This window comes from Chiloscyllium plagiosum, chromosome 4, assembly GCF_004010195.1.
Source record: "Chiloscyllium plagiosum isolate BGI_BamShark_2017 chromosome 4, ASM401019v2, whole genome shotgun sequence".
NCBI lineage: Eukaryota > Metazoa > Chordata > Chondrichthyes > Orectolobiformes > Hemiscylliidae > Chiloscyllium > Chiloscyllium plagiosum.
In genome coordinates, this window is record NC_057713.1 from 109450217 (window position 1) to 109470224 (window position 20008).

Here is a 20008-nt window from a genome sequence, read left to right on the forward strand (position 1 = left end):
GAGGTGATGAGGTTATGGATGGTCTGGGAGATGATGGTTTGGTGGTGGGGGGTGGGGTCATGGTCAAGGGGGCAGTAGGAGGAGGTATCTGCGAGCTGGCGTTTGGCCTCAGCGGTGTAGAGGTCGGTGCGCCAAACTACTACCGCGCCTCCCTTGTCTGCTGGTTTGATAGTGAGGTTGGGGTTGCAACGGAGTGAGTGGAGGGCTGCGCGTTCCGAAGGTGAGAGGTTGGAGTGGGTGAGAGGGGTGGGGGAGTTCAGGTGGCGGTTAATATCGCGGCGGCAGTTGGATATGAACAGGTCGAGGGCAGGTAGGTTTTCCTACAGATAAGTTATTCTAAATTCCACTTACGTTTGTTCATGTTTCAACTGCAGAGTTTAAATAAATTCTGTTTTGCTTAAAATCAAATGGCTTGACCAGTTGCATCACACCTGGAAAGCCCACTTCACATCTGCCTTTAAAATAAGAAAAAGTTATGGTCTAGGCTAACTTCTTAAAATATTCTGAGGGGGTCTGGCCTGGTCCATAAAACCTGCCCCCACACTGTTTTCAGCATATAAACCCATCTTTTCCTCGCTATGATCAGTTCTGAAGAAGGGTCACTGGACCTGAAACATTAACTCTGCTTTCTCTTCACAGATGCTGGGAGAAAGTGAGGACTGCAGATGCTGGAGACCAGATTCAAGAAGTGTGGCGCTGGAAAAGCACAGCAAATCAGGCAGCATCCGAGGAGCAGGAGAATCGATGTTTTGGGCATAATCCCTTCATCAAGAACATTCCTGATGGAGGGCCAATGCCCTCCATTTTATTAGACTGCCTACAGTGTGGAGACAGGCCATTTAGCCCAACAAGTCCACACTGACCCTCTGAAGAGTAACCCAACTCGATCCATTCCCCTTACGTTTACCCCGGCAAATGCACCAAACACTATGGGCAACACTATGTTATCTTCTGTTGATTTGAATCTGACAAAGAAAAATGAAGATAAGATTGAAGGGGGATGGGGAAGAAAATGGAGGGGAGATGTTTATTAAATAGACACACGAGCCATAAATTTACATTTTAAGAAAATCTATACCTTAAAATTGAAAGCTATGTAACTGATGCCGATCAATAAGAAAGACTTCATTTTCACAACGGTTTCATTTCACACACAATAATACAGTTTGCACAAAATATATTTACTGACAGTGATTATAATCGAAAAGTACTTCATTGGCTACAAAGTGTTTTGGAGTATGGTGAGGTCATGAAAGGTTCTATATAAATGCAAGTTGAATATTTCTGAAAGAGTAATTACAGAATTTAAAGCATTATTGCTTAATAAACTCACAAATAAGTGATCTACAAGCACAAATAATGTCTTACCCGTAATTGAACAGTAAACTATGTGTGGAGCAACGTCCTGAATGTGCCTATATCCCAGTCCCATTTCTGCCAGTTTTCCAGGAACATAATTTTCAATCAGCACATCACAAACCGATGCCAACTGTCGGGGACAAATCAAAGGCATGTTTTGTAATTTGTTACAGATTTTATCTATTAGAAACCACACACTTTATATTGGAACAATGATGGAGAAAAACACATTTGGAACAAATACTAAATGAACTGCATGTCATCGGTGAGCCTTTAACCTCAAAACCACTGATCTGTGTTAATAGTAAAAAGCTGGATCTGAGCTCCAACAATCTTCATAGTTCCTTCCCTTTCTTTTAGGGGTTGCATTTCCGCTGATTAATAAAAAAAAACCGCTATGAGTAGGTTAGTCAGTTTTATAAATAATAGTGGATACAGAATGTCAGATAGAGAACAAAGCTGGGTAATTTAGAACTCTCAACTTTGAATTATCGGGGTAAACTCTGATTTAATACCAAATGTTACAAGTTACCCAGCTTTGTTTCCTGCTGCTTACTTTGAATTATTGGATCATCAAATGCAGCTTGCACTGAAATAACAACTTTTTTAAACAAGGTTAGCTCAAATTAGTGAAGAACTCAAAACCTTCCTGCACAAAGAAAAATTGAGCATCATGAGTAGACTTTTACTGTACATTAAATTCATCCAATACCTGGGTAAATTTATCTCCAAAGTCTTTCCTCATTGTAACTATTCCTATAATAGATGGTGAAAACAATGATGAGGCTGTTTTAGAATGTGCTGGAAGAGGCTGGAACATCTGCAGTTAAACTAGCATTAATAAATTACACAAAAAGAAAATCACAATTTGGAAATAGAATAAGTCCACAGATCTTTTCATCAGCAAAATGCTATCACAATTTGTACAGATTCAAAGCACTGGTGTCCATCAGATATTGCTGATTAGCCACAGATTCGACTACAGTGATAATGTTTAAGCCATATCAATATTAGGAATAAACACCTTTTAAAATATGCTCTTCCCAGGTTTATGTAATAAACACCTACTACCATTCACTACAAAGCACTACTGTTATTCTCATTCATCCATTTTGGAATTCTGACAGAAGTATACCAAACACAGCACATCTGGGTAAAACTCACATTGGGAAAAATGGTGGTGTAGTGATGATGTCACTGGATTAGTATTCCAAATGCTCAAGCTAATGCTCTGGGAACATGGGGTTCAAATGCCACTTTAAACTAATTGGATGATTGAAGCTTCAACTCTATATTGGGGAGACAGGCCGCCTACTTGCGGAGCGATTCAGAGAGCACCTCTGGGCCACCCGGACAAACCAACCCAACCAACCTGTAGCACAGCATTTCAACTCCCCCTCCCACTCCACCGAGGATATGCAGGTCATTGGACTCATCCACCGCCAAACCACAACAACCCGACGGTCGGAGGAGGAGCGTCTTATCTTCCGACTGGGAACCCTCCAACCGCAGGGGATGAACTTGGACTTCACCAGTTTCTTCATCCCCCCTCCCCCCACCTTGTCTCAGCCGGATCCCTCCAGCCCGGCACCGCCTTCCTGACCTGCAGTCTTCTTCTTGACCTCTCCGCCTCCATCCTACTCCGACCTATCACCCTCACCTTGACCTCTTTCCACCTATCACATTTCCAATGCCCCTCCTCCAAGTCCCTCCTCCCTACCTTTTATCTTCTCCTGCTGAACACTCTCTGCTCATTCCTGAAGAAGGGCCTGTGCCCGAAACGTCGAATCTCCTGTTCCCTGGATGCTGCCTGACCTGCTGTGCTGTTCCAGCAATAAAGTTTCAACTTTGATCTCCAGCATCTGCAGACCTCACTTTCTCCTCGATTGAAGCTTCAACAATACTCAACAAGTTCGACACTCCAGGACACACCAACCCTTTTGATGGCATCATATCCACAGTAATGCTCAGTGTCAACAGTGCATACCTTTCTGCATTGCAGAAATTCACCAAGACTCCTCAGACAACAACTTCTAAACTCACTGCAGTGTAGGAGGACCAGGACAGTTAGATATGGGAAAACCACCATCTGCAAGTACTCTTCCAAGCCATTTGCCATCCTGACTTAGAAACATACCACCGCTCCTTCAGTATCACTGGGTCAAAATCCTGATATGTCTCCCTAACAGAAATGTGGAGCTATTTACAGCGGTTCAAGACAGCAGCTCACCATCATCACCTCAACTGCAACCAGGCATGGGCAATAGATGCTGGCCCAGCCAGTAATACCTGCATCCTATTAATAAATTAAAAACGGGTAAAATCTCTGAGACCAGTAGGCCCACCTAGCATCAAGCAATGCATTGGTATGACAACAGCCCAACTGGTGGACATATCTAACAGGTAAGGGCTGTGGAAAGTAGTGATGAAACTAGAGAAACAGTGAAAACCTGCTTGTGTCACCCTCACCAATCTACCTGTCACAGATCCATTGTTTCATGAAAACACTTAAACCTTCACAGTTCTTGTACAGATGAAGTTCCAGTCTCATGTGCTGTTTGGCACTACATTATGCTAAACAGGACAGATCTATCAGCAAAAGGTCACACAGCCATGAGGCACTGTGGATCATCAGCAGTAGCAGAATTGTATTTGACCATGATCTGGTATATCATGGCCTAGCAATTTCTTCTCTTTTCCATTAAAGCAAGCCAGGGACATCTAAAAATGAGGTTCCAACTTGGTGAAAACTGCTAAACAGGCTACACACATGCTAAATAGTAGAAACAGCATACAATAGGCAGAACTAAATGATCCCACAGCAAACTGATCAGATTAATGATTCCAAACAGCCAGTCATGATTGATGGTGGAAAATTAAACAACTGGAGGAGAAGGCTCCTGTTGCCAACTGCCTTCACCTCCTTCACCAATGGCCTTCCCTGTATCACCAGGTCAGAAACAGGGATGTTCAGTATTTTTGTGACTTCTCAGTTATTGAATCATAGCCACATACAGCATGTCCAAGACAAATTCAGGATTAGGCTGACAAGTAGCAAGTTACAAAGCACATCTCCAACAAGAAGAAAACTAACCATTCTCCTTGAAATACTACAGCATCACCATTCCTGAAACCCCACTATCAATACCTTGAAGGTTACCATTGATGAGAAAAACAAGTGTAGTTACAAAAACAGGTCAAAGACTGGAAATTATATGGAGAATAATACACCACCTGACTCCATGCAATTTTTGCATCTAACAGTGGCAACATGTGGCACATTTGCAGCTTTTCACAATAACGTAAATAATGATCTGAGTTGGATATCCACATTCTCATAACAGTCTATTTCAACATCAAAAGCTGCCACTTTTGAGTCTGTGAAGTGCTCAATCTACTTCAAATTACTTTAAAAAGGTAAAGTACCCCAAAAATTTGAACAGCATATTAAGTAATCAATTTCCAGCTATTGTGCAGTTGTGTGTGTGGAATATTCCACAAAGGGTATGCTGCCAACAGTCCAAAATGGTATTCTGCCTACCACATCACTAAGCAACATTGTGCATCAATATCAGTACTGATACAATGACAGGCATGTAGGCCATGTGTCTAAACCATTGGCTAATAGAATCAAACATTATATTCCTTCAGGAGTTCATAATGGACAGTCTGAAGTCAAACAAGCCATGCTTGCAAAATTCAAATACAAAACCTCTGTCAGATGTGGTTCTGGATTGGGCAGCACTTGCTGAACAATACCAAGGGTTGAACAGTCCTAAGTGCATTAATAACTCAACTAATAAACAATATTGGATAATCATTCAATTTGTAAACTGGTTCATTTATACCTGCTAGAAGTGATAAACATTCATATGTAGGGATTTGTTCCCTGCAAACTAAAGGAATATGTTTGAGCTTTGCACCATTTTTTAATTACCCTGATCTGAGAAACCTATGGCTGCTCATTGCTTTCTTTGTAGCAACTCTTCAGCTGATCAGAATCAACTTCCTAACTGGTATGTAATTTTTTTGCCTCCTATACATAGTCACTTGAAATTTGGCATTCTTGCTTTAATCCTGATGAGTGGCAGATGAAAAGCTTCAACATGTGTCTATATTCAGCAATACAGACATTCTACACTGCCATGCAACTATTTATTCAGAATGTTTAAATTATACATGATCATAACTCCCCACTTCATAGAACATTGTTGGTGTTAGCATAATGTTAAAACCCACACAATGTTATCACACCTCTTTTAGTAGAAACCAAAAATCAAGAAACAAAAGCATGAGCAAAGAACATCTGCACACTGGTTTTTGTTTTTACTTTACCAACAAATCCACTGAAATGTTAGTTTGCATTAATATGCCATGTGAATGAGTATCAAAGCAATCTGCCCATTGATCATGTATCTTGCTAATTCTTCTATTTAGTGATCATCAGTGCAATCAACGACATCTGGATTCATAAGTCCTCACAGATGGCCAGTGTCTAACATGGCAGAGAAGACTGACCTTTAACACATTACGAATGCCAGTTGTGGAATTGGAAGGACATAATAGTAAAAAGTGTCACGAGTTTTCACAGTGACACATTCAGGTCTGGAAATAACTGGCACAACATCTAATTTCCCCAAAATGTAACTAATGCGAATTATACACATTGTCTTCTATGGCTTACCAGTTTCTTTGTAGCATCTCTAAATAAAGATCCCAAAAATTATGCCACACTTTGTTTCCTTTGCAGCTAGTAATAATGTTTCTATTCCTTTTACACTATTTCAATTCAATAAATTAGTGATTTAATGATTCACATCTTGAGCGAATTTGTATAAATTTAACACAAAAATTCATGAAAAAGACCACATGCCACAATAGACTGAATCTAAACTTTAAAAAAATAAAATTAATGTTTCCTTCCATTCCATCTCAAGAAAGAATCACCACAACCACAAGCCCCAATATGCATTAAAAAAAAGGTAGGAATGCAGTCACTAGTTAGATTTTGTATGAACCAAATAAGTCAGACTCAAATTAAATACACACTTGAATGCATTTTCTTTCTTTTGACATTTTAGCCACAGTTTAAAAAAAAATCCACCCTCATCTTCAAAGCATACACAGGTTGTATGGACTTTCTAAAAAATTCCACAGATCCATTATGTGAAAACCTTGTTTTCCTGGGATATACAATGCAGTACAAAGTTATTCTAACCTCTAAATCAAAATGTCACAGTCTAGTTGCGACCACTAGAGGGGGGTCTTGAGCACACAATGTCCTAGCATTTGCACATCCAGCAAGTTGACAATGCCGTGGAGCCTCCAGGGCCACAATGGAAACTCAAATCCATGCTCAAAATAATTTTAAGCATCTTAAAGTTGTTAAACCTGACTGATTTTGGTGTTCAAGAATCCAGAAAAATATTCAGCCCTTGAGCGGTACCATCAAAATAGATAATTGGGTCATTTATCGCATTGCTGTTTTTAGAGCCTTGCTGTCTACAAATGACTGCTATACTTCCCTACATGATGGAGAACACTAGTTCAATCCCAACAGTAATTGGCAATGCAAAGGTTTAGAAAAGGGGGCAGCGAAAATAATTGTCATCACTAGGGAAAATGTTCTGAGAAAACTATTGGGATTGAAGACAGACAAGTCCTACATGCGTCTGCATTCCTACTTTTTATTCAAGCGTATTGGAACTTGTGGTTGTGGTGATTCTTTCTTGAGATGGAGTGGACAAAAATATTCTTTTTGTTTTAAATTTCTGGATTCAGTCTGTTGTGGCATGTGGACTTTTTATGAATCCTTTTGTTAAATTTGAACAAACTGGATCAACCCAAATCCTTTTATGGCCTATATTCTAGGATCTTAAAGAAAGTGGCAGCAGAAACAGTGGATCTATTTGTTACAATGTTCCAAAATTATCTGGATACTGGAAAGGTTTCAGTGGATCATAAAAATGCTGATGCAAACATCCTTATTCAAAAAGGGAATGAGGCAAAGAGTAGGAAAGTATAGATCAGTTAGTTTCACATCTGTCGTTGGGACATTGTTAGAATCCAGAATTAAAGAAGTAACACCAGGGCATTCAGAAAAGTCCAACAAAGCCCATCAAAGTCAGCTTGGTTTTACAAACAGTAAATATTGTCTGACTAAGTTGCTAGAGTTCTTTGAAGATGCAACCAGTTAAGCAGATAATAGGAATCCCGTAGGCATTTTAAACCTGGACTTTGATAAGTGCTGCTCCAAAGGTTAACACAAGAAAAGATCACATGAGGCTAGGGGTAATATATTTGCATGGATACAGCATCGGTTAACTAACAGAAAGCAGAGAATTCCGAACACCTATAGGACAGCCCGTTCTGATTATCCCTTTTTGGGACAACAGAACGGCCTACCCACCTTCCGGCTCTTGGGGTGACTGGCTTTCGGAGCAACCTACCGACCTTCAGGTTCACAGAACAGCGTACCCACCCTCTGGCTCTCAGGGTGACAGCTTTCAGGACGACCTATGAGCCTCCCAGCTAACAGTAAGGCCTACCAGACGCAGGGATACACAAGACAGTGTGTAGGTGATAAACCCAACAAGCAACAAGATAGTCAGTTATCAACAGAGTCCCTTCGAGTACAGAATCCATTAACATAAACTGTTCCCTTCAAAATGTAGAGTCCATTCCCAGGAACAGAGTCCACTCTGGTATACAAAGTGCATTGTCTGAAATAGAGTCCACTCCAATCTGCAGAGTCCATTGCCAAAAACAGTCCACAACAGAGGGCAGAGTCCACTCCTGAAGGCAGCAAATGCACACACACCCCATAGCACACAGGTGCTCAATCTCCATAGAGGCCTGGTTCATCCATAGAGAACAAGGCCAACTCACAGGAACACAGTACATTGTAAAGTACTGTGAACTCACAGGGATTTAGTCCACTCCCGAACTCCAGGATGCAGCAAATGCTCACCTCCCAGCACAAGTACAGATGTTCAGTCCTTACAGAGGCCCAGTCTACCAACAAAGGGCCAGGCCTACCCACAGGAACAGCCCATCTGGAAAGGTGCATTTTCTCACAGGGGCTCAGCCCAATCACCAAATAAAAGTGAAAACACATACAAAAAAAGAAAGAAAACCAGAGTACAAGGGCTAAGCCCTGCCACAAAATCAGCGTTGTCCTTTTCCCGAAGTAAAAGAGTAACACAGGCTATAACCAGTCTGTGAAACAACAGTTCCCCAACAAGAACTGAATTACACCTGAAACATATTGAGTGTGTGGATCAGGCAGTTTAAAAATCTGTCCTCAATAAAAAGAAATACCAGGCAACAAACTGGCTGTATAATTCAGCCAGTTCAGGAATCAGATTTCCCCCAAAAAGGCAGAAACCAACAGCAGCAGTAACACACTGACTGTGGCCCAACCAGCACAGAGTCAGTTCCCTAAACTGAGGAGATTCTAAATCTCCTAGTTATATTGGTCAGTACTTTTAACAACTCTGTTCTACCTCTACAATACAAAGCATATATTTACCATGCCTCTTCATGGTCACTGTGTTGTAATATACAGCTTTGCTGCAACAACCTGATTCTTGGAAGAACTTAGTTCAATACTTGAGCAGCTGCTAGTGTCAGTATGATGCATCTGCAAAGCTAAGAGCTTTTTGGAATGTACATTTTTGGACCTGGTCATCCACAGTGTCAGAGAAAGAATGGTAATCTCCAGATGGTGAAGTAAGATAAAGTAGTAAAATGAAAGTCCTCCACTTCTACCAACCATGTGCATTTTACTATCCAATCAATATTCATCTAGGCACCATCCAGATTTGGGCTCATAAGAGGCAAATAACATTTGCACTACACAAGTGTCAAGGAATGACACTACTTTTGCTACTCTCTCAGCCTGCCCTTCTCCTCCTCTTCTCTCCCTATGCCTCTGTTGCTCAAGCTCCCACCCCAGTTCACTTTTGCTCCATCTCACTTTTCTACTTCTCTGTCATCCTTTCTATCTTCTGCTTCCTCCCTCCTCTGTTCTCAATGTTTCTCCACCATTATCAGAATGTCAATATGTAGTGTGAAAGTCAGGACTGAGAAAATTGCTACATGATTCAATCACCATCCTCTTCATCTTGACATACTCATCCAGCAAAATTCATGAAAACAATTGCATTCTTTTCTCTAAATCTAAGAAATTATTGTGAGAAAAATTTTTTTGAATGGACTTACATCCTTTATTACACGGGCACCACAAGGGTTCTTCAGATTCACTGCTATACTCTGAAAAATATAAAGAGCACGTTATTCAAAACAGATTATGTGAAACATAGCCACTGTACTGGTAAATGAATCAATGCCCATGTCCCACAAATTATTTTTTTAAAATTCATTTGTGGGACATGGGCATTGATGGCTGGTCAGCATATATTGTCTATCCCTACTTGCCCTTAGGATGTGTGGTGAACTGCCTTCTTGAACCGCTGCATTCATATGCTGCAGGTTGACCCACAATGCCCTTAAGGAGGAAAATTAATGATTTTGACCCAGTGACAATGAAGTAACAGTGATACATTTCCAAGTCAGGATGGTGAGTGGTTTGGAGGGCAATTTGCATGTGTCGGTACTCTCATGCATCTGCTGCCTTTGTCTTTTAGTTGGAGGTGATTGTAGGTTTGGAAGCTGCTGATCATTGATGAATTTCTGCAATGCATCTTGTAGACAGTACACTTTATAATACACTGCTGCTACTGAGTGTTGGTGGTGGATGCTTGTGGATGTGACGCCAATCAAGCGGGTTGCTTTGTCAAGGTTTGAGTTTTGCTGGAGCTGCACCCATCCAGGCTATTGGGGAACATTCCATCACGCTCCCGACTTGTGCCTTGTAAATGATGGAGAGACTTTGGAAAGTCAGGAGTTAAGTTACTCACCACAGTATTCCTAGCCTCTGACTTGCTCTTGTCACCACTGCGTTTCTCTGGCAAAGCCAGATGGGTTTCTCGTCAATGGTAACTCCGACAATGTTGGTCCTGGGGAATTCAGTGATGGTAACACCATTGAATGTCAAGGGGCAATGGTTAGATTGTCTCTTAGTGGAGATTATCACAGGCTGGCATTTGTGTGGAGTGAATGTTAATTGCCACTATCAGCCCAAGCTTGGATATTGTCCAGCTCTTGTTGCATTTGAACATGGGACTTCAGTATCTGAGGAGCCATGAATGGTGCTGAAAATTGTGCAACCATCCCCACATTTGACCTTATGAATCAGAGGTCATTGATGAAGCAGCTAAAGATGGTTGCGCATAGGACACTATGCTGAGGAACTCCTGCAGAGATGATCTGAAGCTGGGATGACGGACCTCCAACAACCACAACTATCTTCTTATGGGGCAGGTATGACTCCCAACCAGTGGAGTGTTTTCTCCTAATACTTTGCCCCCTGATTCCAGGTTTACCAGGGTTCTTTGATGATGCCACACCCAGTTGAATGTAGCCGTGATGCCAAGGACTGTCACTCTGACCTCACCTGTGAAACTCAACACTTTTGTCCAGATTTGAACAAAGACTGTAATGCGGTCAGGAGCTGAGTGGCTCGAGTGAAACCCAAACTGGGCATCACTGAGCAGATGCTGCATTATAGCACTGTTGATGTTATCTTCCATTACTTTAGTGATGATGGACAGTAATTTGATGGCCAGGTTGGCTTTGTCCTGCTTTTTGTGTACAAGACACACCCGGGCAATTTTCCACATTGTTGGGTAAACGCCAGTGTTGTAACTGTACTGGAAATGATAGGTTTGGGGAGTGGCAAGTTCTGGAGTACAAGTCTTCAGTACTATTTGTCAGGATGTTGTCAGGGCTCATAGCCTTTGCACTGGGCAGTGCCTCCAACCAGTTTTTGATGTCTTGTGGAGGTGAATCGAATTGACTGAAGACTGGTACCTGTAATGCTAGGGACGACTGGAGGATGATGAAAAGGATCATCCACCACTTATGCCTGGCTGAAGATTGCTGCAAATGCTTCAGCCTTTGCTTTCGCACTGATGTGCTGGGATTTTCTATCAGTGAGGGTGGGGATATTTGTAAAGCCTCCACCTCCAGTGAATTGTTTAATCATCCACCACGATTCATGACCGAATGTCGCAGGATTGTAGAGCTTACATCTAATCCATTAGTTGTGGGATCGCTTAGCTCTGTCCATTACTTGCTGCTTATGCTGTTTGGCATGCAAGTAGTCCTGTTTAGGAGCTTCACCAGGTTGACACCTCGTTTTTAAATATGCCTGATGCTTCCCCTGGAACGTCCTTCTGCATTCTCCAATGAATCAGGGTTGATCCCCTGGCTTGATGGTAATGGTTGAGTGGGGGATATGCCAGGCCATGACGTTGCAGAATGTCCTGCAGTATAATTCTGCTCCTTTCATGGTCCACAGCGGCTCATTGATCCCAGTCTTGAATTGTTAGATCTATTCCAAATCTGTACCATTAATGCCACAAAACAGGACGGTATTCTCAATATGAAATTAGGACTTCGTCTTCATAAGGATTGTGAGGTGGGCATTCTTACCAATACTGTTATGGAGAGATGCATATGCAGCCAGCAGGTTGACAAGGATGAGGTCAAGTATGATTTTTCCCTCTCGTTGGTTCCCTCACCACCTACTGCAGATCCGGTCTAGCAGTTATATCCTTTAGGACTTGATCTGCCAACCTACTCTTGATGGTGGGCATTGAAATCCACCACCCAGGGTCCATTTTGCACCTTTGTCACCCTTTGTGCATCCTCCAAGTGTTTTTCAACATGGAATACTACTGACTCATCAGCTATGGGAGAACGGTCCGTGGTAATCAGCAAGAGGCTTCCTTGCACATGTTTAATCTGAAGCCATGAAACTTCACGGGATGCAAAGTCAATGTTGAGGATTCCCAATGCAACTGCCTCCCAATTGTATATCAATGTGCTGCTGGTGGGCTAGGACATATCCAGTGATGTAGTGTCTGGGACATTGTCTGCAAGCTATGATTCCATAAGTACGACTATCTCAGGCTGTTGCTTGTCTGGACTATGAGACATTTTGGTACTAACCCCCATATGTTAGTCAGAAGGACTAAATGAGGCAAACATGGCTGTTAATGGGCCTTACAGTTGCCCTACAACATTACTAATCTTTGTTGATCAAACGATAAAGCTCACATCAAATGACAACATTCCTTAAATAAAAATTAGCCTACCATTTCCTCTTCCATGCACAAAAAAGGACATTAAAAAATAAAATTGAAATTACAGCTCCATCTGACCTTCAGAGCTGAGTTTAGATCAGATAGAGTTAGAGCAGTTCTAATTGAACTCCAAGTTTTTCAAATGCAACTTAATTGATTAGCAAGAGATTAGACATTGATGTTACAATCATTTAGCTGCCAACATTTACGAAGGCTTGTTTGCAGTTATTGACTACAAATATTACAGAGGTTTAACTGCAAATATAGTCCTAGTACTGGCACAATAACCTGAAAGGTCTCCTTCTACTCTTTTAAACTGAAAGGAAAACTGACTCTGCACTGTCCCCATCAAGCACTTTCAAGGATAGGAAGGAACATCACAGGCTTAGATACAGAGTACTAAACTGGCCCCATCAAACACTCCCAGGACAGGTACAGCCCAGGGTTAACTATACAGTAAAGCTTCCTTTATTCTTTTGAACCGAAGTAAAGTTTACTCTACTCTCCTAAGCTGAAAGCCATGTTCTTTTTACACTGTCCCCATGAACCACTTCCAGGACAGGTACTGAAAGGGTTAGGTACAGAGTACAGTTCCCTTTACTCTTTTAAACTGAAGGCAAGCTTTTCTCAACAATGTCTCCATCAAACATTCCCAGGACAGGTACAGCATGAGGTTAGACACTATCATTCTATAAGTCTGCTGTTGCAATGAGTTTCTAGTAATGCTACAGAAGTATAATGCCATTGTCACTACTTTAGTCTAACTGCAGTTCCTTGGAGTGCAAATACCAAAATTAAACAATTTCAAATACAATTGCCCTAATGTGGGAAAACTGAGACCAAACAGAATCATGGAATTGTACAGTACAGAGGGAGGTCCATCATGCCTATACCAGTTACTAAAACAGCTACCCAGTTAATCCCATTCTTCAGCCTAATTTCAATAGCCTTCTATATTCAGCACTTTCAAATATATATCCAGCTCTCTTTTGAAACATGCTATGGAATCCACCTCCACCAGTCTCCCAGCGAGCACATCCCAAATCTTAACAACTCTGTGTAAAGAAGTTTCTCCTCATCTCACTCCTAGTCCTCTTGCAGACAATCTTGAAATTGTGACCCCTCGTTACTGACATACAAACTTGTGAAAACAGAATATCCTTCCTTACCCTGTCAAAACTGTTCATAATTTTGAACACCTCAATAAGGTCACTTCTTAATCTTCTCTGCTATAAGGAGAATAAACCCAATCTCTCTGATCTTTCCTTGTATTTAAAATCCCTCATTCCTTGGTTTGTTCTAGTACATCTCCTTTGCACGCTCTCCAGGGCTTCAGCATTCTTCCTTAAATAAGTTGCCCAGAACTGAACACAATTTTCCAAATGCGATCTGATCAATGGTTTGTGGAGATGGGGAATCACTTCCTTGCTATTACATTCTACACATTCATTTATAAACTCAAAGATCCTATCAGCTTTTTTAACATCCCTTTCAACTTTCCTGGCCCCCTTCAAATTATTATACACCTGAACACTGAGGTCCCTCTGCTCAAAGTTGTACCATTGACCCTATATTGTCCCTTCATGCTTCTTCTACCAAAATGCATTATCTCACATTTCTCTACATTTAAATTCATCTGCCAGGTGTGCCCCATTTGGCCGAATTGTCTCTCTGAAGTCACTCAGCATCATCTTCACAGTCCACTTTTCTCCCTAGCTTAGGATCGTCGACAACTTTAGAGACTTTACCCTCAACACTCATTTCAAAATTATTTATATAAATCAGAAGATACAAGGGTATGAACCCCAATTCCTGGTGAACTCCACTTTCAACTTGACTCCAATCTGAAAAATGCACATCTACATCTGCTTTCTGTTTCCTATTTTTTTAGGCAATTTTTAATCCATGCTGCCAAGGACCCAACATACCAAATATTTCGAATTTGCTGACCAACCTGCCACATGGCACTATATCAAATCCGTTCTGAAAGTCCAAATATGCAACATCCACAGCACAACCCTCATCCACAACCTGCATTACCTCATAATGGAAAAAAACTTTACAGATTTAAAATTTATTCAAAAATTCATTTTTCTTCATCAATAAAACTAATTAATGTTTGATGGCTGAAATAACCACAAGTCAGTGACCTAAAATATTAAATGCATTTCTCTCCACAGACGGAGTCATACCTGCAGAGTATTTACAGCATTTTCTGAATCCACTTCAGATTTCTAGCATCCAAAATGCATTGCTTCTTTAAATAAATAACACATGGACATTGATGTAATAATCTCACTACATTATATCCACTACTTAGCTTCTTAAAGTTCTGCAGTAACACTTTTAAAAGATAGTCAACCCAAGTGTAGACAAAATTATTTTGTTACCACACTTTTTATTTGGTCTCTCTTCTGCTATAAATATTTCAGAAAGTCCCTGTGGTCACTGCATTCAGAAATCACTGCAGGTTAGCAATGCTAAAATTGAATTGACTAAATCTATCTTAAAATGTAAAATGGTGAACAATAAGTCACATGTTGCCAATGAATAATGATTTCTTTGGCACTGTAGGAATGATCCCTTACAGCCACAATATCATAAATCTCATACATCCTAACTCACACTGTGTCCTGCTCACCCATCACCCATTTGCTCACAGTTCTGCGCTGGTCCATTGTCACAAATGCCTCAATTTTAAGATTCTCATTCTGATTTTGAAATCCCTCCATGTTCTCATCCCTTTAAACACTGCCTCCATAATTTCCTCTATCTCAATGTCCCTCCAATTCCAGACTCTTGTATGGCCCTTATGTTAATCATCACCACCACTTGGCATGCGTCCAGCTGCCAAGTTCCTAAGCTTTGGCATTCTCTCTCTAAACTTCTCTTTACTTCTCTATCCTCCCTTGAACTTAAGGTGACATGGTAGTAACGTTACTCTGCTAGCAATCCACAGACAGGGGATAACTGTAATTTAAAATTAAGTAATTTAAAAAGGCAAAAAAAATTAAAGATCATGAGATCAGCTACGGTCACACTGAATGGCAGAGCAAATGTGATGGGTCAAAAGGACTATTTCTGCTCTTACATCTCAGTCTCAAAGATACTCCTTAAACCTGTCTTTATGGTCAAGTTTTTAGTCATTTGTCTAATGTTCTGTGATGTGGCTCAGTATCAAATTTTAGTTTATAAAGCCAATGCAAAAATGCAGGGACAGTTTAACAATGTTAAATGCTCCAAATAAATACAAATGTTTGTTACTTTGCAGTGTAATACAGATCAGGTTAGTGACCACAGTTTCTGCAGTAACTGCCAATACTTAGCAACCCTTTGTTTACAGTTTTTTAAAATCTAGTGTTAAGGGAAGGTAAAAATAATGGTAAAGTCACCATATTCCCAGAGGACCATATGGCTGTTTTGTCATCACAAAAGAGAGATGATTGATAGTGATTGGGTCACTAAATCTCAGATGAGGAAGAGGTTGAGAAGAAGAGTCATTCATATTAACCTCAGCAAAAGTGAGGACTGCAGATGCTGGAAACCAGAGTTTAGATCAGAGTGGTGCTGGAAAAGCACAGCAAGTCAGGCAGCATCCGAGGAACAGGAAAATCGACTTTTCGGGCAAAGGGCTTTTGCCCGAAAAGTCGACTTTCCTGCTCCTCGGATGCTGCCTGACCTGCTGTGCTTTTCCAGCACCACTCCGATCTAAACTTTATGCTAATCTCACCAGTGCAGGTATCGAATTCACGCTGTTGGCATCACACTGCATCACAAACCAATCACTCAGTCAACTGAGCTACCTATCCCACAGAGGAAAGGACACAATTACTTTACATACATTATTTCAGACTCACCTTTTTATTTCGATTTACACTAAGGAAGTAAGCACTCTCTGTTCCCACAAATGGTGGACCCCAGGCTCGCGTGTCATCACCAGCACCTGAAACCAGGGAAATGAATTAAAATGATTAATTGATTATTTTATTAAAAGTTGAAGTGCCCTTTCCCTTTGTCACAATTACAGAGAAAATAAAATACAAATCTGAAGCAAGGTCATCCATCACTCTTGATGACTTCACTCTTACAACAAATAGCTTCCCCCTTTCTTCAGGTCAGTCAGCCTGACCATTTTTCAGAAAAATGCCAAAATCTATAATTAAGGAATTCTTAACAATCCATTTAAAATGGCCAGAAGGTCAAACAAGACATTAAGTATCTAGCCAGATTTTTTAAACGAGCTGTATGAAAACTAATTGGAGAAAGAAACAGTTAAACAAGGCAGGTGAGAATGCAAGAAAACTCTGCAGCTAATCAAACAATCTGTATTTATATAGCACTTTAATATTATAATTGTTTCACAGCACAACAACACACTAAGTTAAAGGAGGACAAATTAGAAAAGGCAACCAAAACACCAGGCAAGATGTAGGTTTTAATGAGTATCAAAAATAAAGAACAGAGTAATGGAGAGGTTTTGGGGAAGGAGTTCAAGATCTTTGGGCCTAGATCGCTGAAGGTACAGCCATCATTAATGAAGTGAAGGAAATACAGATGTACAAGAGACCAGAGTTGGAGAAATGTAGTTCTTAGGGGGCTAAGGAAGGATAGAGGTAGAGTTTCAAACAGAGTTTTTCTTATTATAAGGTGACTTCAGTAGACTGGGAGACACTGTTGATAGCAAGCAGAAGGTTAATAGATGTATTAATTAAGATACAGGCAGCACAGTTTTGAATGAATTTGACTTTATAAATAGTTGAAGGGGATAAGTCCAGGCAGGAAAGTATTGGAATAGTACAGTACAGAAGTAGCAAAATCATGGATTTGATCTTCAGCAATACATAAACTGCCCTAACCTATTCCTTTACCTCATTCTAATTTCCTCATCCTCAGTCCTTCTGAACCCAACCAGAATTATCCCTGAAACTCTCTGGCACAAAGTCTTTCCTCATTCATTCTGACAACTCCACCATATCATATGTAGCCTTTTCTCTCTCCAGCTCATGTCAAGTGTCTGCCATCCACTTCAGCCAGTAGTTTTCTGATCAGCTGTTGCCATGGTTTTACTTTTCCATTGTACTCACCAATCATAATTGCTTTTAATATCTCACACTAGCATAAAGTCCTCATTCAAGTCAATCATTAACTCTTGAGGTGTGGCACAATGAATTCAAACTAGGTTTAGGCCTTTTAATTATATTGATAATTCTTCCAAGGAAATGTCTGAACTTTTGTGGTCTTTTTTGTTTTACTTTGTTGGTAATCATTAAAAGTGATTTCCAATTCGTTGGTAGATGAGAGCAGCTTGAAAGGCATGTCCAACAGTGAGAAGTGGCAGGAAAGCCTTTGCATTCACATCACTTGTAGAAGTTGTACATGATCCCTTAAACAATCAAATTACAGCTCTGAGTAGAGGGAGCTACATTTGAAATTACAGGAATGGTCAATTTTATTGGCAACTATCATTAAAGAAAGATGCACCCACTCATGTACACACAAAAAATGTGGAGGAGTAAAGGAAAGATGCGCACAGGAATGGAGGTAACAGACACACATACAGGAGAAGGAAAATACAAGCACATCCACAATAGTTGGGTACAGAAAACAGACACACGCAGGAGTCAAGGACAAGCAAAAAAGCAAAAGAGAGAAAAAGTACTCTGGACTCCAGCAAAGAGGAAAGTCATGCACAGTCAGATTTGAAGGCGAGAGATCAAGAGAAGTGAACACGCAGGTAAGTTGGGGATGAACTACAGTAACAGGGGAAGAAGAAGGGGGTAGAAAAAATGAAAAATAGATAAAAATAGGCTAGAAATCAGGAGAATGAAGGGACATGCAGAAAAGGCAATAAAAGATATACAAAGAAGTGGGGAAGAAAGTGAATTTACACAGAGCTGAAGAAGGGTGGAAATGAGAACAGGAAAGGAGAAGAAAAGAGCTAAAAGTGATTAACAACACGAGTGTGAAATGACATAAAAATAATGCAAATAATGGTAGAAAACAATGTTAAAAAGTGCAACAAAAAGGTGCACACAAGCATTTTTTTTTATTATGAGGAAGTAGTAAACATTCACAACCTCAAAGTTCCAAATTTACAATCAATTAAACATTTTTGAAGTGTAGCCACAGCTGAATCGTGGCAGCAAATGTACAGACAGCAATGTCCACAAACAGCAATGAGCAGAAGAACCATTTCCAGAAATAAAACAAAAATGCTGAATATATTCAGCAGGTCAGGCAGCTTCTATAGAGAATGAAAAGGAGTTAACATTGAAGGTTGATAAATGTGTGATAGTTTTTGAATAAGTGAGAATTGGAAGAACAATAGAGACCGTCCATCCGTGAAGACGTCATGGAGACTAAATGGCAAAAGGTTTCATGGCACAAAAACCAAAGGGAATGGTAATAGGTAAAGAAATAAAGATGTATTTAGGTAAATTGTGAATGACAAGATGACAGCCATCCAAACCCACAGTAAAGGAGGGAAGAAAGTAACAAGATAAAAACAAACATTCAAAAGAAAACATAAAACAAAACAGAGATAAAGCTAAATTATTGATATCTGCTCAAGACAAAGTTTTAATCAGTAAGGGAATCAAGGGTTATAGCGTAAAGACAGGAAAGTGGAGTTGAGGTTTATCAGATCAAACACAATCTCATTGAATGGCTGGCCAAACTGAAAGACGTGAATGGCAAACTTCTGCTGCTATGTCTTATGTTCCTATAATCTATTAATCGTAAGGACATTATCAATCCTGTTTCATACATATTTCCTGCTAAAAGCAAACATTCTTCAATCAAATCCAATTACCTGGTCTTTCTACTTTGATGATTTCGGCACCCAGGTCTCCCAAGATCATTGTGGCAAAGGGTCCTGCTAACACCCTGTAAATGGAGAATTGGAAAAAAACAATTACACTTACCACATTAAATTCCAACTTGAAGTTCTTTGATATTAGTGAAATCAAATTTACCTTGTCAGGTCTAGGATTTTAATTCCATCCAATGGTTTTACATTTCCTGAAAATAAATGCACAAATATTAGAACTCATCGCCAAAGCATCACAAATTCAACTTCTAGTCAAATGGGAGAAGGTATACAGGAACATAAACTTTGTTCTACACTGGAAAGCTAGTTGGAGGATAACACTGAAGCAAATCTTTACTCAGTCTTATTTTGAGTGAAACATTACAAACATACACCTCTTAACTCAACTAGGTAAAAAGAATGATTCTGGATCAGTGGTGCTGGAAGAGCACAGCAATTCAGGCAGCATCCGAGGACAGGCAAAATCGACGTTTCGGGCAAAAGCCCTTCATCAGGAATAAAGGGCTGGAAACCAGATTCTGGATTAGTGATGCTGGAAGAGCACAGCAGTTCAGGCAGCATCCGAGGAGCAGTAAAATCGACGTTTCGGGCAAAAGCCCTTCATCAGGAA

The 20008-nt window shown here is 40.4% G+C and overlaps 1 protein-coding gene across 7 annotated transcripts in view; it reads right to left on the minus strand.

Annotated features, from left to right (window-relative positions):
- Positions 1–19589, minus strand: part of sugct (succinyl-CoA:glutarate-CoA transferase) — a 438232-nt gene extending 418643 nt beyond the window's left edge. For all 7 annotated transcript variants that reach the window (XR_006311489.1, XR_006311490.1, XM_043688917.1 and 4 more), the window contains exons 1-5: positions 19544–19589; positions 19381–19454; positions 16427–16512; positions 9583–9633; positions 1369–1489 (exon numbers count right to left, since the gene is read on the minus strand). Coding sequence is in view for 5 of the 7 variants with exons in the window: in XM_043688917.1 (XP_043544852.1) it covers positions 1369–1489; positions 9583–9633; positions 16427–16512; positions 19381–19429 (307 nt within the window). In the remaining 2 variants the exon portion in view is untranslated. The remainder of the gene's footprint in view (positions 1–1368; positions 1490–9582; positions 9634–16426; positions 16513–19380; positions 19455–19543) is intronic.
- Between the last annotated feature and the right edge of the window lie 419 nt (positions 19590–20008).